Source organism: Callithrix jacchus, chromosome 4 (genome assembly GCF_049354715.1).
Source record: "Callithrix jacchus isolate 240 chromosome 4, calJac240_pri, whole genome shotgun sequence".
Classification (NCBI taxonomy): Eukaryota; Metazoa; Chordata; class Mammalia; order Primates; family Cebidae; genus Callithrix; species Callithrix jacchus.
The window spans coordinates 16,869,971-16,897,253 of NC_133505.1; the positions used below are offsets into that span (position 1 = coordinate 16,869,971).

Sequence of the window (27,283 nt, forward strand, 5' to 3'; positions counted from 1 at the left end):
GGGACACGCTGCCTCCAGGTGTGGCTTCGCCAGAGTTCCCTGATGCCAGTAGACCTAGGTCCATTTCTCTGGAAGCCCCTGGCTCTGTCCTGCCCTGGGCTGCCTCCCCTAGGACAGGGGCAGTGTGAGCGATAGTCTCAGTGTCACATCCTCAGAGGGTTTGGATTTCTCCTTCTTTGTCGTTTGCCTACCTTTTAGGATGAAGTGATCAAAGTCCGAACAGATACCAAATTAGACTTCAACCTGGAAAAGAGCAGAGTAAAAGAATTGGTACGTTCTTTCACTAAATTTCTTTTTGGAATGGAATACCTGGTTAAGCCTAAGTTTATATACATGTCACAGGGACTGTTAAATATTTTTCTCTTTATCAATGTTAGGCTGTGTTTTCTCAGGCTGTGTTTTCTCTGTTATAATAATTTTGGACTAAGACTTAAATTTGATGCTCTCAAAAGTGACATTAAAATTAAAATCTTAGATTAGTCAATTTGAATCCTTGTTTCAGAAATACTAGGTATATTTACATAGACATTAATGAAGAAATCAAATGCAATCTTGATCTATTTAATACTCACTTAAATCCTCATAGGCCTTGATCTTGTAAGAGCTAAGTTGATTATCTCAGACTTTAATAATAATGTCATTAATATTAAATAATATTAAATTATACACTGGAATTCAAGATTAAAACATCTCTATGTTGTCTTTTAAATACAGTGAGAAGTAGTGGGGGCTTTTGTGTTTTTGTTTTCTTCTGTTTTGAGGTGGAGTCTCATTCCGTATCCCAGACTGGAGTGCAGTGGTGCAATCTCGGCTCACTGCAACCTCTTCCTCCTGGGTTCAAGCGATTCTCCTGCCTCAGCCTCCCGAATAGCTGGGATTACAGGTGCCCATCACCACGCCCAGCTAATTTTTGTATTAGTAGAGAAGGGGTTTCACCATGTTGGCCAGGCTGGTCTTGAACTCCTGACCTCAAGTGATCTGCCGACTTTGGCCTTTCCAAGTGCTGGGATTAGTAGAGTGAGCCACATGCCCAGCCCACAAGTTGTGTGTTTTAATAAAGATATGTGTCAGGTGCCTCTGGTGATTTTTAATCCTGTCTGAATATTCAGCTGTCCTCTTAGCAGACTTTATTTGGATTTGGTCATATCAGGTGCCTTTTTTATTCTTAGCATAATGAGATAGGGCAGAGAGAGCATCTTGCACTAACACAAAACTGAAAACACATGCAGAAGCTGAGTACTCACAACTGTTCGTTGTCTTCTCATTTTTCACAATTTCCTTTTAACCGAAATGTGCTCTAATGATAAATGACACAAATATTAAAACTCAAAAAAGTAACCTACTTGTGTTTCGGAACTGCCACTGGATTTCAAGAGTTAATCTGAGCTTCATTATACAAAATAATTATTATGTCCGTGTTACCTGTCTTTCTAGTCTTACAACCGTCTCCACCCATAACAATTAAATCACCTAGTATACTTAAATAATTAATGACTATAGCACGTGACTGGTGTTTGGAAGAGGAGAGGAGAAACTCTTTTGGTTACTTCTATCCTTATGGGTTGTGTACTCAGGTAAAACTGAATTCACTTGATGTAGGGAGATGACTGTCTGTAGCTAACCAGGCTGGGAAAAAATACATCAAAGACATCAGGAAATACAGGGCATGAATGTAGATTAAAGGCAGTAATTTTTTTATTTTATATGGAGTCATTTTAATAACATAACTAGGCTGATACATACGTACATTTTTCAATGATGTAATATTTAAATTTTACTCATTTTAAGTCAATGACATCATCTAGCAAACAAAAATTTTCCAGAAATTTTCATATTTTTAGTTTTTAAACCAAGGCATTCAAAATGATAAAATTTCTGCCAGGTGAGGTGGCTCAAACCTGTAATCCCAGCACTTTGGGAGACCAAGGTGGGTGGATCACCTGAGGTCAGAAGTTCACGGCTAGCCTGGCCAACGTGGTGAAACCCTGTCCCTACTAAAAATACAAAAATTAGCTGGGCATGGTGGCAGGCACCTGTAGTCCCAGCTACTCAGGAGGCTGAGGCAGGAGAATTGCTTGAACCCATGAGGAAGAGATTGCAGTGAGCCAAAATCGTACCACTGCACTCCAGCCTAGGTGACAGAGCAAGACTCTTGTCTCAAAAGAAAAAAAAAGAAAAGAAAAGATGAAATTTTCTTCAAATACTCATATTTTTCAGTTATTGGATATATAGAGTGGATCCATTCAGTGTTCTCATAAAATAAGAAAAGTAAAGCTTATACTATTTTGCAAATTTGATAATTCAGCACTCAAAATACTTAACTGATTTTCTTTTATTTGAACTTAATAGTTAAATATGCAGATAAATATAATTCACCTGTTATTATTTTATCTGGAATGACTTATATTGACCTTAATCTTCAGAAAGCAACAGTGCACAGAGTTTGAATTAAATCCTATGCATCATGACAGTAACTTTTTCTACATGATATAAAAGTGTCTTCGTGGTATATATGAACAGCAACTGTGACTATGAATTGTTCTTACAGTCTTTTTTTAGTGTTTCATTATTATTATTTCCATTTCAATAGGTTTTTGGGAAACAGGTGGTATTTGGTTACATGAATAAGTTCTTTAGTGGTGGTTTCTGAGCTGTTGGTGCACCCATCACCCTAGCAGCATACACGGTACCCAGTATGTAATCTTTTGTCCTTCATCCGCCTCCCACCCTTCCCCCCAAGTCCTCAAAGTCCACTGTACCATCCTTATGCCTTTGGGTCCTCATAGCTTAGCTCCCATCAAGCCAGTGAATTTATGTGATTTAGTGTCCTAGCTGGGAAGTTTTTCTTGGTAATCATAGATTTAGATTACTCTAAAGCACAGAGTAGTAGCAAATTATACGGCTAGTATGTTTGTAACATGCATTGGTGAAGATAAGTTGTTTGGCTCTCATTCTTTTGGTAAAGTTAAATGTTATATTAAATTAAAAATTAACTGTAATATTTACACCCAGTTCCAAAAGCAGTATGGCATGTAAACTTTTGGGCCATGGGGTTATGGAGCTACATAGATGTTATTTTTAAAATCATGGCATTGTCAAGATTTAGGTTTTTCTTTTGTGGGTGAGTCAATGTTGAGTTAATGAAGACTGAGGTTCAATGGTGTGCAAAATCTTTTTCCACGCCGCCCTCTAGTGGTGATTTGATGCATAGCGCTCTCCTGGTCTGGAAGCCTGATGTTTAAAGAGCATTGTTGTTGGTCTTACCACCTACCCTTGGCTAAGAGTTTTAGGGGTTTTTGCTTTTCCTTTTTTTTCTTTCCTTCTTTCTTTCTTTCTTTCTTTCTTTCTTTTTTACTTCCCAGCAGTGCTTTTTAAATACTTTATCTCCCAGTAGTCCCAGGAGAACATTTTATAGCTATAAAGTTTCTTTATTCTTCAAAGCATTTTTTCTCTCTATAACAAGGCTTATGTCGATCTTAAAAGTCTTCATTTAAATTATAGATTGTCGTTTTCTCAGTTAAATCCTGTTACCCACTGCTAAGGAAATAAGTCTGATTTCAATCTTATTGTCCACAAAACTGCCCTAAATCTTTTCACTGACATTAATAACCAAAGGCGAGATACTTCGACTCTGGGTAGAATTAGTTCCATTAGTAACACTGGATTATGACTACGCCCAAGTAGGTTTTTAAATTGTTACTAAAACCAACATGTGCAGGAGGCTAAGACGGGAGAACTGCTTGAACTTGGGAGGTGGAGGTTGCAGGGATCTGAGATCACACCACTGCACTCCAGCCTGGGAAATATAGTGAGATTCCATCTTAAACAAAAAACCAACATGTGAAGAGTTAGTGTATTTATGTATTTATGTTGTGTTTTATAATCACAACACAGTGTCTTTGTCATAGAATAAAATCCTTGCAGCTATTTTTTCCCCAACTTCATATCTTTCCTATCTTTTGTTAAGCCTCAAGTGACCTGTTTTGCTGCTAGTTATGATGGGATAGCTCCAAAATTGAATTGAGTCTCCATTTTCAACCCTCTCAATACCAAAAAGCATATGACTCAGCATCCATCTAAATTGGTCCCCAGGGAGTGCTGCTACAATAGTGGGAGGGACCTAAAGACATCACAGCAAAGATAGGAAAAGAGGAAAAAAGCAGGGAGAAGTGATGGATAACTAAGGGAATCCAGATATTGGAGGAATGAGTAAGTGTAAATAAGAAACTTTAGCCAGCACCGTGGGTCCTGCCTGTAATCCCAGCACCTTGGGAGGCCAAGGTGGGCGGATTGCTTGAACTCAGGAGTTTGAGACCAGCCTGGGCAACATGGCAAGACCCCATCTCTATGAAAAAACAAAAGAAACCTCAAATAAGAGTTATAAAGAAACAGGCAGCCTGCTTCATCCCAGAGGTGACTTTCTGGTGTTACATATTCTAGGAGGTACTGAGACCAGCATATTTAAGGCACCAGAGAAGGAGAAGAGAAGGGAGAGTAGATCAGAATCTGACCTGTTACATGTTTATTTCAGTATTCATTGAATGAAAAGAAGCTGCTGGAATTGAGAACAGAAATAGTGGCATTGGTAAGAAATGAGACTTTGATTTTTCTCTGTCATTGTACGCATCTTTGCTTTGTACTCTGCATGGTTGTTTGTAATGATAGTAGGAAGTTATATGCAGGTTTACTGTCATGGGATTTTTTTACATTGTGCTAAAATATATACAACATAAAAATAATCATTTTAACCATTTGTAAGTGTACAGTTTAGTGCTATTGAGTACTTTCACATTTTGGGACAACCATCACCTCTATCACAGAACTCTTTATTTTGCAAAATTGAAACTGTCCCCCGATACATTCCCTTTTCCAGCCCCTGTCGACCCCGATCCTATTCTATGAATTTGACTATTCTACATACCTCATATAAATAGAATCATAGTGTTAGCCTTTTTGCGGCTGGCTTATGTCACTTAACAGATGTCCAGAAGGTTCATCCATATTATTGCAAAGACCGGACTTTTCCTTTTTAAGGCTGCTGAGTATTCCATTCTATGTATATATACCACATTTTCTTTATGCCACATTTTATTTATTCATCTGTCAAGGGACACTTGTGTTGCTTCCACCCACTGGCTTTTGTGAATAGTGCTGCAGCGGGCATGGGTACGCAGATGTCTGTTGGGATCCCTGCTTTCAGTTCTTTTGGGTATTTATGCTGAAGTGGAGTGTCACAGAATTTTTTGCACTTCAAAAAATATTTGGTTACCTTAATGAAAGATAATTATCCTATGAAAGATTTAAACTTTCTTAATGAAGGTTTCCTTTTTTTTTTGAGATGGGGTCTCTCTGTGTCGCCCAGGCTAGAGTGCAGAGCTGCAATCTCAGTTCACTGCAACCTTTGTCTCCTGGGCTCAAGCGATCCTTCACCTCAGCCTCCAGAGTAGCTAGGACTACAGGTTCGCGCCACCACGCCCTGCTGGAAAGTTTGTTTTCCTTAACAGAAGTTTTATTAAGGAAGTGTAAATCTCAGTAATTGAAGAATAGTGAGGAATGGAGAAGTCTTACTCTATTTTTAATGGGCAGCATACATTACTCCTTTTCCATACTGTATGGAACCTGCGACCTCTGAAACCCACAAGAGTCTTTCATGAGAGAATTCTAGAATCCTGGGATGTTTCTCCGGAATACTTTTCTGCTCATCCAAGCATAATTATTTCTTTATTCTCTCCCTGAATTGGTAGCCATCGGGAACAGTTTAGTTGCTCTACAAGTTTTAGTGAAGCATTCCCAGGGTTTTTATGCATTACTGCAGTTACACAACCCTGTATAGCATCAGCCAAACCCACTGCCTTTTGAGGGTTGATTACGTATCCAGTTTAACCGTATTGTATTTGGGGAAGGACACAAATTGACCCTTGGTATCCAAGCCTCATAGTAATGAAGCACTTGATATTTGAACATGAAAAAAGAAAGCTTTTTAAAAATGTGCCTAGAAATAGCTCAAGACAAGCACTGCTGCTTTTAGATTATCTAAGACTCCATTTCTTGAAAACATTTTTTACTTTACTGTGTATCTTTGACTAAGGAGGATTTAGAAGGATGAGACATAGCCATTGCCTCTGAGAACAGGCTGGCTTCATAATACCACATCATTTGTATAGCAACCTGGAGTTATCACCAAAAACTTTTCCTCTTAGATGATCGCATCTGATTCTCTGTACAGCCCAGGTAAAGGCAGGGCCGCTGGTTTGGTTGTTGTGTTTTGTTTTCTGTTTTCATTTTTTTCAAGGAGAAGAAAACTAAGGCCTAGAGAGGTTAAGGGTCCTGACAAATGCAGTGCAGCATGAGGATTTTAGAACTGAGACTAAAGCCCAGGCTTGGCCAGGTTTCCCTGTGACTGCACCCTGCTGGGAAGGAGCTATAGGATGGAGGGCAGAGGGGACGTGCCGTGGTCTAACGCTGTGACTCTCTTTGTTTTAAAAGCATGCCCAGCAAGATCGGGCCCTCACCCAGACAGATAGGAAGATAGAAACTGAGGTTGCTGGCCTCAAAACCATGCTTGAGTCACACAAGCTTGATAATATTAAATATTTAGCAGGTAAGCTATTTTATATCTATTTAAATCAACCTGAAAAGAAAATAAATTTATAAAATAAGTTGACAGAAACTGCATTGATTCCAGCTCTTTTTGAAATACTTTAATATCTCTCAAATTGGAAGGCATTTTACAATTTCCAGGAGATGAAGTGTCATCCTTTAATTGGCATCTTTTCTTTCTTAGTAGTAAAGTAATGGTGTACTTTCGTAATGGATAGAATCCGAAATCTGATAAGATACTGTCATCGAACTGTAGTTATTTGGGATCTTTTGTTTGTTTGTTAGTTTTTGAGATGCAGTTTCCCTCTTGCTGCCCAGGCTGGAGTACAATGGCGAGATCTCAGCTCACCACAACCTCTGCCTCCTGGGTTCAAGAGATTCTGCCTCAGCCTCCCAAGTAGCTGGGATTACAGACATGTACCACCATGCCTGGCTAATTTTGTATTTTTAGTAGAGACGGGGTTTCTCCCTGTTGTTCAGGCTGGTCTCCAACTCCTGACCTCAGGTGATCCTCTTTGGCCTCCCAGAGTGTTAGGATTATAGGTGTGAGCCACTGCACCCAGCCTTGTTTTTTTGTTTTTTGAGACAGAGTTTTGCTCTTGTAGCCCAGGCTGCAGTGCAGTGATGCAATCTTGGCTCACTGAAACCTCTACCTTCTGGTTTCAAGTGATACTCCTGCCTCATCCTCCCCAGTAGCTGGGATTACAGGTGGCCCCCACCACCCCCACCTAATTTTTGTATTTTTAGTGGAGACGGGGTTTCACCATGTTTGCCAGGCTGCTCATGAACTCCTGACCTCAAGTGATCTGCCTCCCTTAGCCTTCCAAAGTGCTGGGATTACAGGTGTAAGCCATTGCACCTGGTCGTGTGTGTTTTCTTAATAAAAAGATATTCCCTCAAGTAGCTCTTAGTAGAACTAATAGTATTCTTGAATTGTTTTTTTTCTTACAGGGTCTATCTTTACGTGCCTAACAGTGGCTCTGGGATTTTATCGTCTGTGGATCTAATAAAGTGTCTATTTAAAGAGATTTCTGTTTTGCCTTAAGAATCCCAGATTGTTGTCCTTTTGTTTTCTTGTCACAAATTTGAAACCGGATTTTAGCTTACTGCATATTATTTATTTTTATGCGAATTATGGACCCATAACCAGGATAAAGAAGTCAGCTATTCCATAGTTATTCCTTTCCTCCTCTCTGCTTAGTCGACGTTCTGACTTAGCGGCGGACAGCACATGGAAGACCCTACTCAGCTGGACCAGGGAGCCTGGTCTCGCCTGTGGTGCACTCCAACAGCAGACATTGGTGTAATTCTCTGCATTTGTGGTCTTCATGGTCAGGGCACAATGGCTTTAATCAGTACTGGAAAATCGCTAAAGCTGAACCAAGAGCACCAGATCCTCTTTACCTAAACACCCAGTCTTTAACACGAGCTGGTCCCTGTACCCGAGGATTGTTGCAGCCGTAGTGGGTTGTTGTGTTAATAGGACAGCTGTGCCTCTACCTTCTCTTCTTTTGATTTCCATTGTCTTGTTAAGTTATTGTCAGGGTTATTTTTAATGTGCCTTCCAGCTAGAAAAATCAGCTGTCTAATGAAGCATTGCAATTGTAATGGGGACTCTTGCCTCTTAGAATGCAAGATTTTCCCTCCTCCCTCCCTCTTCTCCATCTGTTTCCCTCGTGATTTGAGAACTGTAATAATATTCCACTGGCGGCATTACCTACCTAGAAAACCTGCTGATTCTTTGCATGGAACGCTGCTTCAGTTTGCAGGACAAAGTCCACTTCCTTCTGGTCTTCAGTTACTTTTTATACAAGGGAGGCACTCAGCTCTCCATGTGTAAGATACCTAGATGATGGATACGTATTTCATAAATGAAATTTATTTCATTAATGAGTATCCCCTTGCCCCCATCCAGCTCAGGCTTTCAAAATTCGAGATGGTCCTGCCACACAGCATCCTAATCTAGATTGAGTAATTCTGTTAAAAACATTCTTATACCTCCCTTATCTTCATACCGAAAACAAGTAAATTCTAGATACAACTGGGCTTATTCTGGAGAAGCACAGTCTCATTTAATTTACTGGCACATGGGCAAGAATAAGCATTTTAGAGACAATGACACTGACAAAACTTTTTCTGCCTTTCTCTGCATACACATGTACATAGTCTGGTACAGTGGGGGAGTCACAGGAAGACTTCCTGATCAGCTCGGTGAATACATTACTCATTGTTAATGTTCCAAGCACATTGATTAAACAAAAATAGTTACCTTTTGTCCTTTGGATGTCATTTCTAACTTTTGGAAAATTAAGTCATTGTCCTTTTAGAGAATGTACATAGAGAGCTCAGAATTACATAGAGATTCTGAGCTCTCTATGTAATATGAAAGTCAAATATTTTTGCATGAGCAATAGCAGTTTTAGAGTGCAATATTATAGTTCAATCTTTTTCAAGTAGATCAAAAATTATCTTAACTGATTAATAAAGTATTTTATCAATATATTGTCCCCCTTTCAGAGGAAAGTCCTCAGAAGAGACTGCACACTTAGCAGTCGCCCTCATTATCAAAGGCCAAGGTGAGTGGCATCCCACCACATTCGGACCAGCTTCATGTCAGTATAACGGCCTAGAGCTTGGAGAAGGGCCATGGAGCACAGACACCCTTGTCAAGTCACACATCCAAGAGGAAAAGGGCCATATGCAATTATGTTTCAAGGTAAACACTAACCTTGTATAGGTTAAAAACAGTGAAGCGTCTTTGTATCCTGATAAATTTTTTTTAAATAACATGGTGGGGTGACATTTTTGAATCTGCTAAAAGTTTTCTCACATTCTTCCTGGTGATAACGGGCTGCATCATGCTGGCACTTCATTTGAGTGTTTGATTTTGCTGTAGAATTCTTTGCAGTACAGCAGAGCCTGTTTTTGGCCTTGGGAATTGAACTCTTCTTTTGATGATATGGATTGCATGCATATCTGGAGTGAGAAGGGTTCAGGACTGCGTTCACTTTATTTAGTGAAATGTATTCCATTTGAAAGGCATTTGAGTCCAAAATACAAGTGTACCCTTCCCACTTCTGGATCAAGCATCTGTGAGCAGACTAGATGAAGTATTCAGACTTCCTGAGGCTGGGTGCAGTGGCTCATGCCTATAATTCCAGCACCTTGAGGGCCAAGGTGGCAGATCACTCGAGGTCAGGAGTTGGAGATCAGCCTGGCCAACATGGCGAAACCCTACCTCTACTAAAAATACAAAAATGAGCCAGGTGTGGTGGCACGCACCTGTAATCCCACCTACTTGGGAGGATGAGGCAGGAAAATAGCATCCACCCCAGAGGCAGAAGTTGCAGTGAGCTGTGAAGATCTGCCTGGGCGATAGAGCAAGACTCCACCTCTAAATAAATAAATAAATAAAACCTCCTGAGCTACCTGGGCTTATACGGATTCAGATTACTTTAGGAAATTAGGCATTAGCACTAGGAAAGGGGAAGGTGCCTAGAAAAACTTCTAGCTAGCAATGTATGTCTAGCACACAGGGAAATCAACAATAGTGAGATCCTGAACACATCCCTCCAGGTGCTGGTGGAGGGAACGTGGTGCAATGCCTGAAGCAGAACCTCACATGGACAGAATGTATTTCCTTCTTGTTCTTACAGGGCTCCTCTGCATTCCTGCTTCTCTTCCCTCCCCTCTCCTCCCTCCCCTGCCCTTTATCTTTTCTAAAGCGACTGAACTCCAATTTCCATGCTTTCCTGCTATGTTAATAGGCAAAACCCGCTTGCGTGTATGGTTCTTTGCTGGAAACACGACTTTTCGTTTCTGTATTGGTTTTACTGTCAGCCAGTGTTCTAGCTTAATATCTAGCAAAACTAAATCTGAATGTACTCGCTTTTTCCATTAAGTATGCCAAGCACCTCAGTTGAAAGGCTTGACTCAAACCAGAAGTCTTGCTGGAATTCATCTCTGAACACTTGAAACACAGAAACCCTGAGCCACAGCGAACGTGCCTCTGTGTGCCAGATTGCCTTTGTCTCTGCTTCCTCGAGGCTCTTCCTTCCCTTCGTAGCTGTGCTTAGTGACATAATCTTCCCTCTTCTTTCCCAGCCGCCTCCTCTTGAGCCTGTCTGTTAATTAACCATGTCGGGATTGGCAAGCATTTATCCTCCCCCACCCTACCATGCAGTCTTCCAAGAATTTTGCAAAATTCTAAACAAAGAGATGGTATAATAGAATTCAGGTCTAGAAAACTTTGATTTTAACATAAGTTTATCAAATTGGTTGTGGGGTTGTTTTTTGGGGGGGGCACTAAAGCAAAAACATGTTAACCAGAAATAATTTATTCTTTATGTATGTAAAATACTTGAGAATGTTTAGCCTTTTGTTAGAATTTTATTTGGAAAATATTTATCTTTCTACACATTTTACACTTATGCTCCTTTAATTATACAACCCAAACAATTTCTTAACTGTTTTGTTACTTAAGCAGATATTCAATTATATTTATTGTCTAATAAAGTGTAAGATTCTATCTAAAATATTTAATTCTGATTAGATACAGAAAATAAACTTTTGTAATCATTCGAATTGAATATGAAAAGCTAGAATAACTGTGTTGCAACTGTTAATTTCAGCCAATTGTATAATGGTAACACTGGTGAATTTACAAGTAAATCTAATATTTGAAAAATTGGGTACACATAGAAAATAAATTTTAATATGTACAAAATTTTCATCATTCAAAACCATTTCTTTAGCGTCCTCGTGTAATTTTATGAGTAACTTTATATAAGCTTGAGGAGAAATTACAAGGTTTAAATACAAGTTTTTAGAAATGCACAACTTTTATTTTTTTGAGACAAGATATTGCCCTATTGCCTAGGCTGGATAGAGTGCAGTGACAGTCACTGCTCATTGCAGCCTCAGCCTTCCAGGCTCAAGCGATCCTCCACCCTCAGCCTGGGACCGAAGTAGCTGGGACCACAGGCATGTGCCACCACACCTACCTAATTTTTTTTCTATTCTTTGTAGAGATGGTGTCTCACTGTGTTGCCCAGGCTGGTCTCAGTCCTCTAGGATTAAGCCATCCTCCTGCCTCAGCCCCACAAAGTGCTGGTATTACATATGTGAGCCACAGCACCTGGCTGAGAAATATACAAGTTTAAAAAATCTTCCCAGGAGCTGTTGGTCTTGCCTGTAATCCCAGTACTTTAGGAGGCTAAAGTGGATGGGTCACTTGAGCCCTGGAGTTCGAAACCAGCCTGGCCAACATGGCAAAACCCTGTCTCTACAGAAAATACAAAAATTAGCTGGATGTGGTGGCACACACTTGTGGTCCCAGCTACTCGGGAGGCTGAGGTGGGAGGATGGCTTGAGCCCAGGAGGTAGAGGCTGCAGTGAGCTGTGGTTGGTTGTGCCACTGCACTCCAGCCTGGGTGACAGAGCAACACCCTGTCTCAAAAATAGCTATAAGGATTCTTGGAAATCCAAATCAGGCTTGAGCAAAAAAAAAAAAAAATATCCTTTTTTGGCTTATGTGACCAAGGTTCAAGAAGGACCAAAAAGATACCATGTGAGAACTCCCCTCTGCACCTCTTACCTTCGCTTTTTCACTGGAGGACATAATCCTCCCAGACCTACTTACTCAAGCACAGGGAGCCTGTGTGTCTGCAGGTAACACCCAGTACATCCCCTTATAGCCTAATGATTGGTGAGCTCCGCTATGAAAAAGCTTGGGAAGGAAGTATCTAAAGCAAGCAGCTGGGGTCACAAGAAGCAGAAGCGTCCTCAGAGGGATGCAGACTTCACCTTCCTGAGGGCCTGTTGAGCAAATTTCCCACCTCCGAAAAACTGAGCTCTCCTTGAGTCAGCCTGCGTGGGTTGATCTTCAGTGTAATAACTGTCTGCTCAGGAGGAGAGCAAAGGAACACCTTGGAAAAGAGGGTAAATGAAATACAGGTCTGGGCTCAGTGGCTCACGTCTGTAATCCCTGCTCTTGCTTGGGTAATTGCAGTTCATTGTGTTTCACATAATATTTCTGCTGGCTCTCTACCAAATTTTCATTTACTTTTATTTAGTGTTATGACTAGTTTCTAGGATCCCACTGTAGTTCTGGATTAACTCAGATGTTGGAGGGGAAAAAGAAAGTTAACTAAAAAATCCATGGCCTGCATGGTGGCTCACACCTATAATACTAGCACTTTGGGAGGCCAAGGCGGGTGCATCACCTGAGGTCAGGAGTTCGAGACCAGCCTGATCAACATGGAGAAACCCCATCTCTACTAAAAATTCAAAAATTACCCTGGTGTGGTGGCAAGCACCTGTAATCCCAGCTACTCAGGAGGCTGAGGCAGGAGAATCACTTGAACCAGGGGGTGGAGGTTGCAGTGAGGCAAGATTGTGCCACTTTACTCCAGCCTGGGTGAAAGAGCAAGACTGTCTTTAAAAAAAAAAAATCCACATAGGCTGGGCTCGGTGGCTCATACCTGTAATCCTAGCCCTTGGGAGGCCGTGGTGGATGGGTGGCTTTTGCTTAGAAGTTTGAGACCAGCCTGGGCAACATAGTGAAACACTCACTGTCTCTACAAAATATACAAAACTTAGCCGGGTATGGTGGCACACACCTGTAGTCTTAGCTATGCTGAAGTGGGAGGATCACTTGAGCCTGGGAGGTTGAGGCTGCAGTGAGCCATGATTGTGCCACTACATTCCAGCCTGGGTGACAGAGTGAGGCCCTGTCTCAAAAAAAAAAAGAATCCACACTCACATTTGAGTATTTCTCAAAACTCAGTACACTGATTTATACAAGAGGACTTCAAAAAGTTCATGGAAAAATGGAATTAGAAGATAAAAATTAAAAGGGTAAACTTTATTTCTCAATGTAAGAATCATCAAGGTCAACACTCTTGTAAGCAATGATAGCAGCCATGTAGTCCAGCCTTAAGGAACTGAGGGTCCTGGAAACTTAACCGTGTCAATGCAGCCTCTGTTCTATGTTAGTAACTGAAGAAAATTGGGTGCCCTTTACAGGTTGTGCTTTTTGTTTTTGTTTTTTGTTTTGTTTTTTGGTTGTTTTGCTCCATTGACCAGGCTGGAGTGCAATGGTGCAATCTTAGCTCACTGCAGCCTCAACCTCCCAGGTGCAAGGCATCCTCCAACCTCAACCTCCCAAGTGGCTGAGACTACAGGCATGCCACCACACCCAGCTAATTTTTGTATTTTTTGTACAGAAGAGATTTTGCCACGTTGCCCAGGCTGGCCTTAAACTCCTGAGCTAAAGCAATTCTCCTGCTTCAGCTTTCCAAAGGCGATTACAGGAGTGAGTCACTGCACCCAGCCTATTTTTTCTTTTCTTTTTTTCTTTTTTTTTTTTTTGAGACGGAGTTTCACTCTTGTTACCCAGGCTGGAGTGCAATGGCAGGATTTCGGCTCACCACAACCTCTGCCTCCTGGGTTCAGGCAATTTTCCTGCCTCAGCCTCCTGAGTAGCTGGGATTACAGGCATGCACCACCACGCCCACCTAATTTTTTGTATTTTTAGTAGAGACGGGGTTTCACCATATTGGTCAGGCTGGTCTTGAACTCCTGACCTCAGGTGATCCGCCCGCCTCAGCCTCCCAAAGTGCCAGGATTACAGGGGTGAGCCACCGTGCTTGGCTTAATTAACTAATTTTTTAATTTAAAATAAATTGAGACAAGGTGTCGCGATGTTGCCCAGACTGGTCTTGAACTCCTGGCCTCAAGTAATACTCCCACCTCGGCCTCCCAAAGTGCTAGGATTTGCAGGAATGAACTACTGTGCCTGGCCTTTTTTTGTTGTTGTTTCCGTTTTTTTTTTTTTTTTTTGAGACACAGTCTAGCTCTGTCATCCAGGCTGGAGTGTAGTGGTGAGATTTTGGCTCACTGTAGCCTCGACTTTCTGAGCTCAAACGATCCTCCCACATCAGGCTCCTGAGTAGCTGGGACTACAGGCATGCGCCACCATGCCTGGCTAATTTTTTTTTCTTTTTGAGACAGAGTGTTGCCTCATCACCCAGCTGGAGTGCAGTGGTACAATCTCAGTTTACTGCAACCTCCGCCTCCCAGGCTCAAGAGGTTCTCCAGCCTCACCCTCTCAAGTAGCTGGAACTACTGGCATGTGCCATCATGTCTGGCCAATTTTTGTATTTTTAGTAGAGACGAGGTCTCACTGTGCTGCCCAGGCTCGACTCAAACTCCTGGCCTCAACTGAGCCTCCCACCTCAGCCTCCCAAAGTGTTGGAATTATAGATGTGAGCCACTGCTCCAGCCTGCACAGCCTATTTTCAAACCGATGTAATTTCCTTTTTTGTGCCTCAAACTAGGTTCGGTTCCGGTATGTTATAACAAGTTAGGATATGTTTATGTTGGTGCAAAAACATTTTAAAATCCATACATAGTTTTTTCATAATATGCATTTTGCATGAACTTTTTGAAGTCCTCTTGTATATTGTTGGCTTTGCCATAGTGTTTTAACTATATAAGAGTAGAATAACCTCGGTACAACTCCTGAGATGGAGCAGGAATCCCTCTTAGAGGCCTACCAACCCCGCCAAAACAAAAATTTTTTAAAGTGTTGAGTTACTTAAAAAAAAATTCCAAGAACCTAACTAGCCCTAAAAATAAACAATAAGCAAAAAATTAAAGAAACAGTAGCCAAAAAAGTTAAAGTCATGAGATACTTGGTTCCCTGTAAAAATTAGATAATGGCCAGGCACAGTGGCTCACACCTGTAATCCCACCACTTTGGGAGGCTGAGGGGTGTGGATCACCTGAGGTCAGGAGTTTGAGACTAGCCTAAACACTATGGTGAAACCCCATCTCTACCAAAAATACAAAAATTAGCCCGGCTTGGTGGCCAGCACCTATAATCCCAGCTACTCAGGAGACTGAGGCAGGAGAATCGCTTGAACCTGGGAGGCAAAGGTTGCGGTGAGCCGAGATCAGCCATTGCACTCCAGCCTGGGCAATGGAGCAAAACCATGTAATTCATTCATAAATAAATAAGTAAACAAACAAACAAATGCCCCTTCCCCTGACCCCCTCCCGCTTTCTTCCACCACAAGCCTTGATAAAGGTATTTGACCTTACTACACCACGCAAGTAGACCCTCGTTCAGCTCGATAACACTCCTTTCCCTTTATACCGGGCAGGAGTAGAATTCCAACACCTAAGTTTCTTTTGCTTCAGTTGCCTTAGGGTGGGTGCATGGCAAATGTTCGTATTCCTGCTCAGCACCGCTCTCCTCTCTCCAGCTTCCTGCTTCTATCTTTTCTAACTATCACCTGCAAGAATAACTCAGATCATATATACTTGGTCTGAAATTCGCATGATTATGGGAAAAGGGTACTAAAATCAATCTATATTTGGTAGAATTTGTGGTTGGTAAGGGATGACTGTGGCTTATTTATGGTTGGTAAGGGCCCTTGGGCTTATTCATAGGGTGGTAGATCTAGAAGTCATGTGTCATCTACTGAATTTGTGGAATGCTGCAAATTACTTATGTATCCAGTTGCTTCATCCAACCTAGGAATAGAAAATACAGCTATGATACGTATATGCAATTAAACCACAAGGTCAGGTACTTCTGAAAACAAAAATGCTGTTCAGCTACTCCTGCCCCACCTTTGTTTTGTTTTGTTTTGTTTTTGAGACAGAGTTTTTGCTTTTGTCACCCAGGATGGAGTGCAATGATGTGATCTCAGTTCACTGCAGCCTCCACCTTCCGGGTTCAGGAGAGGCTCCTGCCTCAGCCTCCTGAGTGGCTGAGATTACAGGCACTTGCCACCACACCCAGCTAGTTTTTCGTATTTTTAGTAGAGATGGGGTTTCAACATGTCAGCCAGGCTGGTCTCGACCTCTTGACCTCAGGTGATCCAACTGCCTCAGCCTCCCAAAGTGCTAGGATTACAGGTGTGAGCCACCTTTCCTGACTACTCCTGCCCCTTTTAAAGGGAAGGGAGTGTTACTAAGCTGAACTGGGGTCTACTTGCTGGGTATAGTAAAGTCAAATATCTATATCGAGGCTTGTAGTGGGAGAAAGGGGGGCATTTATTTGTAGGGTGCCAAGCAAAGAGAATCAAGCAGCTCATGCTGAAAATCCACGGCCTACAGGTAAGGGTTTTTAAAGGCAGGGAGGCAGGGGTTATAGGCAGTCATAAATTAATTTTTTGAGTTTTCCGTATTAATATTTATGTGAATGAGCCTGGACAACATGGTGAAACCCCACCTCTAAAAAATACAAAAATTATCCGGGCGTGTTGATGCATGCCTGTAGTCCCAGCTACTCAGGGGGCTCAGGCAGGAGGATCACTTGAGCCCAGGAGGTCAAGGCTACAGTGAGCTCTGATCGTGCCACTACACTCCAACCTGGGTGACAGAAGAACCTATCTCAAAAAACAAAACAAAACAAAAAACAGAAAGAAAAAATGTATTTGAATGCCTCTGCTTGGTAGTAAGCACCAGCAAGTGCTAGTGGGCAAGCAGTAGCAACTCTCCAAAGCTTAGAACTCCATGGGAAAACCTTTAAAACTGAGAAAACTGTACCTATTACCTTTTTTCCTGAGAATTAACAAAACTTACGTTGTTTTAGCAGCATACTATCTTATTAGGATTGCTAACCACCAGTTTCTATACGCAGATATTTGGCCACCACGAATACGGTAAGTCAGGAGACCTGGCTTGGGCTCCCGGCCTTGCCACTTGTTGGACTCTTGGGAAAACCATTTGACCTTGCCAAGCCTATGTCTTAGTCAGTCTGGGCTGCTATTACAGAATGCCATAGACTGGGTGGCTTCAACAACAAACATTTATTTCCCACAGTTCTGGAGGCTGGAAGGTCTGAAATCATGGTACTGGCTGGCAGATCTGGTGTCTGCTGAGATCCCACTTTCTGGTTGACAAATAGCTGTCTTCTTGCTGTGTCCTCTGGAGACAGAGCAAACAGGCTGTCTGCAGTCTCTCCTTATAAGGGCACGAATCCCCTCATGAGGGCTCCATCCTTGTGACCTACTCACCTCCTCATCCTTGCTGTGTCCCCAGTCTCTCCTTCTAAGGGCACGAATCCCCTCATGAGGGCTCCATCCTTGTGACCTACTCACCTCCTCATCCTTGCTGTGTCCCCACATGGTGTGGAGACAGAGCAAACAAACAGGCTGTCTGCAGTCTCTCCTTATAAGGGCACGAATCCCCTCATGAGGGCTCCATCCTTGTGACCTACTCACCTCCTCATCCTTGCTGTGTCCCCAGTCTCTCCTTATAAGGGCACGAATCCCCTCATGAGGGCTCCATCCTTGTGACCTACTCACCTCCTCATCCTTGCTGTGTCCCCAGTCTCTCCTTATAAGGGCACGAATCCCCTCATGAGGGCTCCATCCTTGTGACCTACTCACCTCCTCATCCTTGCTGTGTCCACAGATGGTGTGGAGACAGAGCAAACAGGCTGTCTGCAGTCTCTCCTTATAAGGGCACGAATCCCCTCATGAGGGCTCCATCCTTGTGACCTACTCACCTCCTCATCCTTGCTGTGTCCCCAGTCTCTCCTTATAAGGGCACGAATCCCCTCATGAGGGCTCCATCCTTGTGACCTACTCACCTCCTCATCCTTGCTGTGTCCCCACATGGTGTGGAGACAGAGCAAACAAACAGGCTGTCTGCAGTCTCTCCTTATAAGGGCACGAATCCCCTCATGAGGGCTCCATCCTTGTGACCTACTCACCTCCTCATCCTTGCTGTGTCCCCAGTCTCTCCTTATAAGGGCACGAATCCCCTCATGAGGGCTCCATCCTTGTGACCTACTCACCTCCTCATCCTTGCTGTGTCCCCAGTCTCTCCTTATAAGGGCACGAATCCCCTCATGAGGGCTCCATCCTTGTGACCTACTCACCTCCTCATCCTTGCTGTGTCCCCAGTCTCTCCTTATAAGGGCACGAATCCCCTCATGAGGGCTCCATCCTTGTGACCTACTCACCTCCTCATCCTTGCTTTGTCCACAGATGGTGTGGAGACAGAGCAAACAAACAGGCTGTCTGCAGTCTCTCCTTATATGGGCACGAATCCCTCATGAGGGCTCCATCCTTGTGACCTACTCACCTCCTCATCCTTGCTGTGTCCCCAGTCTCTCCTTATAAGGGCACGAATCCCCTCATGAGGGCTCCATCCTTGTGACCTACTCACCTCCTCATCCTTGCTGTGTCCCCAGTCTCTCCTTATAAGGACACGAATCCCCTCATGAGGGCTCCATCCTTGTGACCTACTCACCTCCTCATCCTTGCTGTGTCCCCACATGGTGTGGAGACAGAGCAAACAAACAGGCTGTCTGCAGTCTCTCCTTATAAGGGCACGAATCCCCTCATGAGGGCTCCATCCTTGTGACCTACTCACCTCCTCATCCTTGCTGTGTCCTCAGTCTCTCCTTATAAGGGCACAAATCCCCTCATGAGGGCTCCATCCTTGTGACCTACTCACCTCCTCATCCTTGCTGTGTCCCCACATGGTGTGGAGACAGAGCAAACAAACAGGCTGTCTGCAGTCTCTCCTTATATGGGCACGAATCCCTCATGAGGGCTCCATCCTTGTGACCTACTCACCTCCTCATCCTTGCTGTGTCCCCAGTCTCTCCTTATAAGGGCACGAATCCCCTCATGAGGGCTCCATCCTTGTGACCTACTCACCTCCTCATCCTTGCTGTGTCCCCAGTCTCTCCTTCTAAGGGCACGAATCCCCTCATGAGGGCTCCATCCTTGTGACCTACTCACCTCCTCATCCTTGCTGTGTCCCCACATGGTGTGGAGACAGAGCAAACAAACAGGCTGTCTGCAGTCTCTCCTTATAAGGGCACGAATCCCCTCATGAGGGCTCCATCCTTGTGACCTACTCACCTCCTCATCCTTGCTGTGTCCCCAGTCTCTCCTTATAAGGGCACGAATCCCCTCATGAGGGCTCCATCCTTGTGACCTACTCACCTCCTCATCCTTGCTGTGTCCCCACATGGTGTGGAGACAGAGCAAACAAACAGGCTGTCTGCACTCTCTCCTTATAAGGGCACGTATCCCCTCCTGAGGGCTCCATATTTGTGACCTACTCACCTCCTCATCCTTGCTGTGTCCCCACATGGTGTGGAGACAGAGCAAACAAACAGGCTGTCTGCAGTCTCTCCTTATAAGGGCACGAATCCCCTCATGAGGGCTCCATCCTTGTGACCTACTCACCTCCTCATACCATCACACTGGGGAATAGGGTATCCACACAGGAATTTGGGAGAACACAAATTCAGTCCAGAGCACCTTAGTCCTTACATTTCTAAAACAACAACGATCATGATAATCGGAAAAGCATTTATTTACTATATTCCAGCCGTAGGTTTTTGTTTGTTTTTCGTTTTCTTGCGGGATGGAGTCTTGCTCTGTCACCCAGGCTGGAGTGCAATGGAGTGATCTCAGCTCACCGCAGCTTCCACCTACCAGGCTCAAGCAGTCCTCCCACCACATCCTCCCAAGTAGCTGGGGCTATAGGCATGTACCACCACACCTGGCAAATATTTTGTATTTTTTAGTGGAGAAGGGGTTTGCTGTGTTGCCCAGGCTGGTCTCAAACTCTTAACTCTCAAGCTCTCTGCCTGCCTCAGCCTCCCAACGTGCTGGGATTACAGGTCTGGGCCACCACACCCAGCCTCCAAGCGTGATTTTGTTTTTTGTTTTTCTGAGATGGAGTCTTGCTCTTTCACCCAGGCTGGAGTGCAGTGATGTGATCTTGGCTCACTGCAATCTCCGCCTCCCAGGTTCAAGCAATTGTCCTGCCTCAGCCTCCTGAGTAGCTGGCCTTACAGGCGTCCACTATGGTGCCTGGCTAATTTTTCTTTTTTTTTTTTTTTTTTGTATTTTTAGTAGAGATGGGGGGATTTCACCATCTTAGCCAGGCTGGTCTTGAACTCCTGACCTTGTAATCCACCCACCTCAGCCTCCCAAAGTGCTGGGATTACAGGCTTGAGCCACCGCACCCAGGCCAGCCATAGTTGTAAAGCCTTCACAATCTCGCTTAATCTTCATCACATCCCTATGAAGTAATTACTACAGCGATCTCTATTTTGCAGATGAGGATACTGAGGTATAGAAAGTTGAAGTAGACTGGATGAGGTGGCTCACACCTATAATCCCCACATTTTGGGAGGCTAAGGTGGAAGGATCTCTTGAACGCAGGAGTTTGAAACCAGCCTTGCCAACATGAGGAAACCCCATCTCTATTTATTTAAAAAAAAAAAAAAAAAAGTGGGCTGAGTGTGGTGCCTCACGCCTGTAATCCCAGCACTTTGGGAGGCGAAGGCAGATGGATCACCTGATGCCAGCAGTTCAAGGCTAGCCTGGCTAACATGGCAAAACCTTGTCTCTACTAAAAATACAAAAATTAGCCAGGCACAGTGATGCGCTCCTATAATCCCAGCACTTGTTGGGGGCTGGCAGGAGAATTACCTGAACCCAGGAGGTGAAGGTTGCAGTGACCCGAGATCGCACCACCACACTCCAGCCTGGGTGACAGAGTGAGAATTTGGCTCAAAAAAAAAAAAAAAAAAATGTAGGCCAGGCACAGTGGCTCATGCCTATAATCCCAGCACTTTGGGAGGCTGAGGTGGGCGGATAACCTGATATTGGGAGCCAAGATCACGCCACTGCACTCCAGCCTGGGTGACAGAGCAAGACTTGTCTAAAAAAAAAAAAAAAAGTTGAAGTAATTTGCCCAAGAACACATAGCTAGTAAATGGTAACTCAGAAGTCAAACCTAAGCATTCTGATTCCAGGAAATAGATACCCTACCTGGCTGATTCATGAAATACAATATTTCCATGTATTTGACCTCATTTGATCCTTACCACATAAGGATCAAATGAGGTCAAATACATGAAAATATTTTGTAAACAATAAAACCCCATACATGCATATAAAATATGTAGTCTGCATGCAATACCTGGAATCACTTACTAGTAATTACTGGTAATATTACTTCCCCAGCCACCAAACAAGCAAACTTCTGTTAGTATTCTCCCTGGCAACCACCCCAGAGCACTAAGATGAATTTACAGAGAAAGATGCAGTATCCTAGCAAAAGAACATTCTTCTTTGAATACCTAGGGTACAGACTATAGTAGGTATTGGAAGAATGTAGGTAACCCAGGCACATATCTGTAAGCTCCCGAGTGTTATACCACATCAATCTTCCATAGAGATCCCAGGATGGTTGTGAATGTTTATATTTGGTTTTTGTTTTTGTTTTTTGAGAAAGAGTCTCGCTCTGTCAGCAGGCTGGAGTGCAGTAGTGCTCTCTGTATTCAAGCGATCCTCCTGTCTCAGCCTCCTGAGTAGCAGTACTACAGGCATGTCCCACCATGCCCAGCTAATTTTTTTGTATTTTTAGTAGAGATGGGATTTCACCATGTTGGCCAAGATGGCCTTGATTTCTTGACTTCGTGATCTGCCTGCCTCAGCCTCCCAAAGTGCTGGAATTACAGGCGTGAGCCACCGTGCCCAGCCAAATGTTTATATTTTTATTGGGGAATCTTTATACAAAGGAGGTGATATTGACATGGAGCCCATTGTTTGGGTCTTAGATTCACCCAAAGTTTAGGCCTTAAATAGTTATTGCTGTTTCAGCACCCTCCCCCGCCAACTTTTTTTTTTTTTTTTTGAGACAGGGTCTGGCTCAGTCACCCAGGCTGGAGTACAGTGATGCAATCCAGCTTACTGTAACCTCTGCCTCCCTTAAACCATCCTCCCACTTCAGCCTTTCATGTAGCTGGTACTACAGACATGCACCGCCATGCCTGGCTAATTTTTTTATTTTTTGTAGATACGGGGTTTTGCCATGTTGCCCAGGCTGGTCTGGAACTCGTGGACTCAAGCAATCTACCTGCCTTGGCCTCCCAAATTGCTAGGATTACAGGTGTGAGCCTCTGAATCCAGTCTTCAGTATCCTTCTTTTGTGACATGATCTGGGCTATTTCATTCTTTTTTTTTTTCTTTTCTTTTCTTTCTGAGATGGAGTTTCACTGTTTCACCCAGGCTGGTGCAGTAGTTTGATCTTGGCTCACTTCAACCTTCCCTTTCCTGTTTCAAGTGATTCTCTCCTGCCTCAGCCTCCTGAGTAGCTGGGATTACTGGCCCTGCCACTATGCCCAGCTGATTTCTGTATTTTTAGTAGAGACAGGGTTTCACCATGTTGGCCAGGCTGGTCTCAAACTCCTGACCTCATGATCCACTTGCCTCGACCTCCCAAAGTGCTGGGATTATAGGCGTGAGCCCCCATGCCTGGCCTGGGATATTTCATTCTTAATCATCCAAGTTTACCATCTGCAGCACTTCATGAAAAAATAAAACAAATTTCAGCAGCTTTTCAAAACTCCCGTAAAAAGTTGGGCTACCCAAATCCTGAACAGGCCCTTGCAAGCATTCACATCTCATCCAGAATCTGTGCTTTATTTGCATTGAACCCTTCTTGTCTGCTCTCAGCTCTCAGTGGAGTCCAGAAGAGTGTCTCCCACTCTTCTCAAGCAAAGCAGGACTTCAGATCGAAAAAAAAAGTGCAGGAAAAACTGGGACATTTGCAGGGCACACCATCATTTCACCCGAACTTCTTGTGAGTTAAAAATGTAATGTATACTTGCCTATTCTGGTGATAGTGTGTTTCTTTCTTTTTTTTTATTCTTTTTTGAGACAGGGTCTTGCTCGGTTGCCCAGGCTGGAGGGCAGTGGTGCAGTCTCGGCTCACTAAAACCTTGGCCTCATGGGTTCAAGCAATTCTCCTGCCCCAGCCTCCAAAGTAGCTGGGATCACAGGTGTGCACCACCACACCTGGCTAATTTTTGTATTTTTAATAGAGACAAGGTTATTGCCATGTTGGCCAGGCTTGTCTTGAACTCCTGACCTCAAGTGATTCGCCAGCCTTGGCCTCCCAAAGTGCTGGAATTATAGGCTTGAGCCACCTCACTTGGCCGATGGTGAGTTTCTGTGTCTATGAGACAGTGCCACCAGAGTAGGCCAATCCAGAGACAGAAAGTAGATTTATGGTTGCCTGGAACTGGAGGACTTGGGGCGAAAGAGAGGGTGACTGCTAATCGGGTGGGATTTGTTTCTGAGGTGATGAAGCTGCTCTGACAGCAATCATAGTGACGGCTGCACAGCTCAGCAGATATATTAAAACCATGAAATTCCACACTCTGAATGGGTAAATTGTGTTTAGAAATACATCTCAATAAAGCTGTCATTAAAAAAATGCAACTTCAGAAAGCACATCATTCTTCTAAAAAAAGAAAAAGAGCAAGTAGTAACACTAAAACGACTCTCTGAAATCACCTATCCTTGTACACCTTCCATATACAGATGAAGAACCCAAGCCAGAAAATGTATACTTCACTGCGGGGCTCATGGCTGGTGACTGGAAGGCCCAGCCTGGGGTCCAAATGACACCTTGGTGGGTCCCCTTCCATGACTCCTGACTCCTGACTCCTCTCCCTCAGAAGAAGATGATTTGGTTGCTGTTAAAACCCAAATCACTTTTTATTAGGATTTAGTGGCCCGGGCACAGTGGCTCGTGCCTGTAATTCCAGCACTATGGGAGGCTGAGGCAGGTGGTTCACCTGAGGTCAGAAGTTCAAGACCAGCCTGGCCAACAGGGTGAAACCCCTGTCTCTACTAAGAATACAAAAAAATTAGGTGGGTGCCTGTAATCCCAGCTGCTTGGGAGGCTGAGGCAGGAGAATCGCTTGAACCGGGGAGGCAGAGGTTGCAGTGAGTTGAGATTTCGCCATTGCACTCCAGCCTGGGCATCAAAAGCAAAACTTCATCTAAAAAAAAAAAGAGAGAAAGAAAAAGGAAAAAAAGGATTTAGTGATAACGAAATGAAACAATCTAGTCATCTCTACATTTAAAATGTTTAACAAAGGTCAAAATCTACTTCTGGTCAGCACAAGGAGAGAAACTCAGATGATACATTTACAGCCTGGACAACATAGCCAGACCCTGTCTCTAAAAAAAAATAAAAAAAATTTATTTTTAATTAGCCGGACATATAGTGCATCCCTGTGCTCCCAGCTACTCAAGAGGCTGAGGCAGGAGAATCACTTGAACCTGGGAAGTGGAGGCTGCAGTGAGCTGAGATCATGCCACTGCACTCCAGCCTGGGCAACAGAGCGAAACCCTGTCTCAAAAATTAAAATAATAATAAAATGCAATCATCCGTGTACGGGCGTCTCCCCAGCTGCACTGTGGTTGCTAAGACAGGGCAGGGCCGGCTCACCGCCCCCTGCAGTGGGTGGGGTCTGGAGGCCTCGCGTGGCAGGCAGGGGCTTCCTGTCCACAGGGAGGCCTCTTCCAGGAAGCAAGTCTGCAGGGGCCAGACGGGGCGGCCACCAACAGCTTCGTGGCCCCAGGCGGGAGGTTCAGCTCTTGGCCACCTGGGGACCCCAGGACACCTGTGCCAGAGAAGATCCCTGGCGACCTCCTCCCTGTTCCCTCAAACACCGGACAGACCCACGCCCAGGTAGGCAAGCCCGGGGGTGTGCTCAGAACTCCGCGACTGGCTGCGGAATCCTGGCCTCTGACGGTTTCCTGTCGCAGGACAGGAAACCTCCTGGGCTCAAGCAGTCCTGCCTTGGCCTCCTGAGTAGCTGGGATCACAGACACACGCCCACTCTAAGTTTTAAAATTATTGTTTAAATATGATGCCTGGTGAATATAAGGTCTTCCTATGTTTCACCAGGCTGATCTCAAACGCCTAGGTTCAAACAATCCTCCCACCTTGGCCTCCCAAAGTGCTGGCATTACAGACATGAGACACTGCGCCCAGCCAATCTTCACTTTTTTTTTTTTTTTTTTTTTTTTTTGATACAGAGTTTCGCTCTTGTTACCCAGGCTGGAGTGCAATAGAGCGATCTCGGCTCACCGCAACCTCCGCCTCCTGGGTTCAGGTAATTCTCCTGCCTCAGGCTCCTGAGTAGCTGGGATTACAGGCACATGCCATCATGCCCACCTGATTTTTTGTATTTTTAGTAGAGACGGGGTTTCGCCATGTTGACCAGGATGGTCTCAATCTCTTGACCTCATGATCCACCCGCCTCGGTCTCCCAAAGTGCTGGGATTACAGGCGTGAGCCACTGCGCCCAGCCCCCCAATCTTCACTTTTTATCAAAACTAACTTCCTCTGAGAAAGAGTCTGGACCCACCCATTCTCCTCTGTGCTTACCCCTGCTAACATGCCGTGTCCTGGCAAGGAGTGTGCCCTCCAGAGCCTGGCTGCCTTGGTTTGAACCCTGTAAGACAGAAGGCAGATGACTTAACCTCTCAGTGCCTCAGTCTCCTCCTCAGTGAAATAGGGGTAATAGCAGTACCCATCTCATGTGGCCCTTAGGAGGATGAAATTAATTTATATAGGCCAGGTGTGGTGGCTTAAGCCTGTAATCCCAGCACTTTGGGAGGCCGAGGTGGGCAGATCACCTGAGGTCAGGAGATCAAGACCAGCCTGGCCAACATGGTGAAATTCTGTCTCTATTAATAATACAAAAATTAGCCCAGGCATAGTGGTGGGCGCCTATAATCCCAGCTAGTCGGGAGGCTGAGGCAGGAGAATCGCTTGAATCCGGGAGATGAAGGTTGCAGTGACCCGAGATTGGGCCACTACACTCCAGCCTGGGTGACACAGCAAGACTCTGTCTCAAAAAAAAAAAAATTAGTGGCCGTTCGGGGTGGCTCACACATGAAATCCCGGCACTTTGGGAGGCAGAGACGGGCAGATCACCTGAGGTCGGGAGTTCAAGACCAGCTTGACCAACATGGAGAAACCCCGTCTCTACTAAAAACACAAAATTAGCCAGGCATGGTGGTACATACCTGTAATCCCAGATACTCGGGAGGCTGAGGCAGGAGAATCACTTGATCCTGGGAAGCAGAGGTTGCGGTGAGCCGAGATCGTGCCATTGCACTCCAGCCTGGGCAACAGGAGCAAAACTGTCTCAAAAAAAATGAGTGTATGTGATCTAACCTCATGAGAAGGACCATCCTCTTACTAGTGTCCCTTCCTAGTGCTAAAATAGTGCTCCACAAACAGCAGAGCCTGCAATAAGTGCTTACTATCTGCTTCCCATAACAATCAGTTTCAAGCTAGCACAAAGCCCTTTGTCATATTTTTTAACACGGATGATCTGTCCTTATTTTAAACTCTTGATTCTCACTGAAGAGAAAATTTTCACCTTTCTGTTCGCCTTGTTTCTCCAAAGCCTTTTGTCATATTTCCCGAGTGTCCTTTAGCTGTGGCCACCCTGAGACCAGGGGACTTTCCTGGTTCTGGGCTTCAGATTACGGTTTAAAATTAGCCACATGACTCTCAGAGGGGGGCACCAGAGGAGGCGGGAATGCAGTGGGAGGGAAGAAGCAGACCTGGAGGCAGCGGTGTAGTGGAACAGAGACAGAGCCCCCGCAAACGTTGGCATCCACGGAGCGGGCACAGAGCCTTGAGATCCCCAAGGTTCTGAAAATCCTGACTTTATGCCGTGGTATATGTTTGTTGGGCAATGTCTGCTGCTGCCACATTCGAGCTGCACTGACAACTGGAATCTTCCGGATTGTTTCTTTTGTGATTATAAAGTGTCTTTGGGGTAGTGTGGTGTGGGCGGATGCAGTTTATAGAA

At 44.3% G+C, this 27,283-nt stretch overlaps 2 protein-coding genes and 2 long non-coding RNA genes across 6 annotated transcripts in view; 2 read left to right on the forward strand and 2 right to left on the reverse strand.

Moving 5' to 3' along the window:
• The window catches only part of MCUR1 (mitochondrial calcium uniporter regulator 1), a 26,313-nt gene extending 14,987 nt beyond the window's left edge, over positions 1–11,326 (forward strand). Inside the window, exons 6-9 of one of the 2 annotated variants that reach the window (XM_002746210.6) lie at positions 199–270; positions 4,532–4,585; positions 6,487–6,601; positions 7,552–11,326. In XM_002746210.6, the coding sequence (XP_002746256.3) occupies positions 199–270; positions 4,532–4,585; positions 6,487–6,601; positions 7,552–7,607 (297 nt within the window). In that variant the 3' untranslated portion in view covers positions 7,608–11,326. The remainder of the gene's footprint in view (positions 1–198; positions 271–4,531; positions 4,586–6,486; positions 6,602–7,551) is intronic. The other variant, XM_008993939.5, reaches the window with a different exon arrangement.
• LOC144582032 (uncharacterized) overlaps positions 1–19,628 on the reverse strand; it is a 21,657-nt gene extending 2,029 nt beyond the window's left edge. Inside the window, exons 1-2 of the long non-coding RNA XR_013533753.1 lie at positions 18,698–19,628; positions 192–18,575 (exon numbers count right to left, since the gene is read on the reverse strand). This is a non-coding gene — a long non-coding RNA (uncharacterized LOC144582032). The remainder of the gene's footprint in view (positions 1–191; positions 18,576–18,697) is intronic.
• Positions 7,760–27,283, forward strand: part of RANBP9 (RAN binding protein 9) — a 173,388-nt gene continuing 153,864 nt past the window's right edge. The window contains exons 1-2 of one of the 2 annotated variants that reach the window (XM_078368329.1): positions 7,760–22,545; positions 23,112–25,140. In XM_078368329.1, coding sequence (XP_078224455.1) covers positions 24,531–25,140 — 610 coding nt within the window. In that variant the 5' untranslated portion in view covers positions 7,760–22,545; positions 23,112–24,530. Of the gene's footprint in view, positions 25,141–27,283 lie in introns of both variants that reach the window. The other variant, XM_078368328.1, reaches the window with a different exon arrangement.
• Positions 24,129–27,210, reverse strand: LOC128931920 (uncharacterized). The gene is made up of 4 exons (XR_008481032.2): positions 26,846–27,210; positions 26,487–26,603; positions 25,843–25,909; positions 24,129–24,445 (listed from the first exon to the last, which is right to left on the reverse strand). It is a non-coding gene; the product is annotated as an uncharacterized LOC128931920 (long non-coding RNA).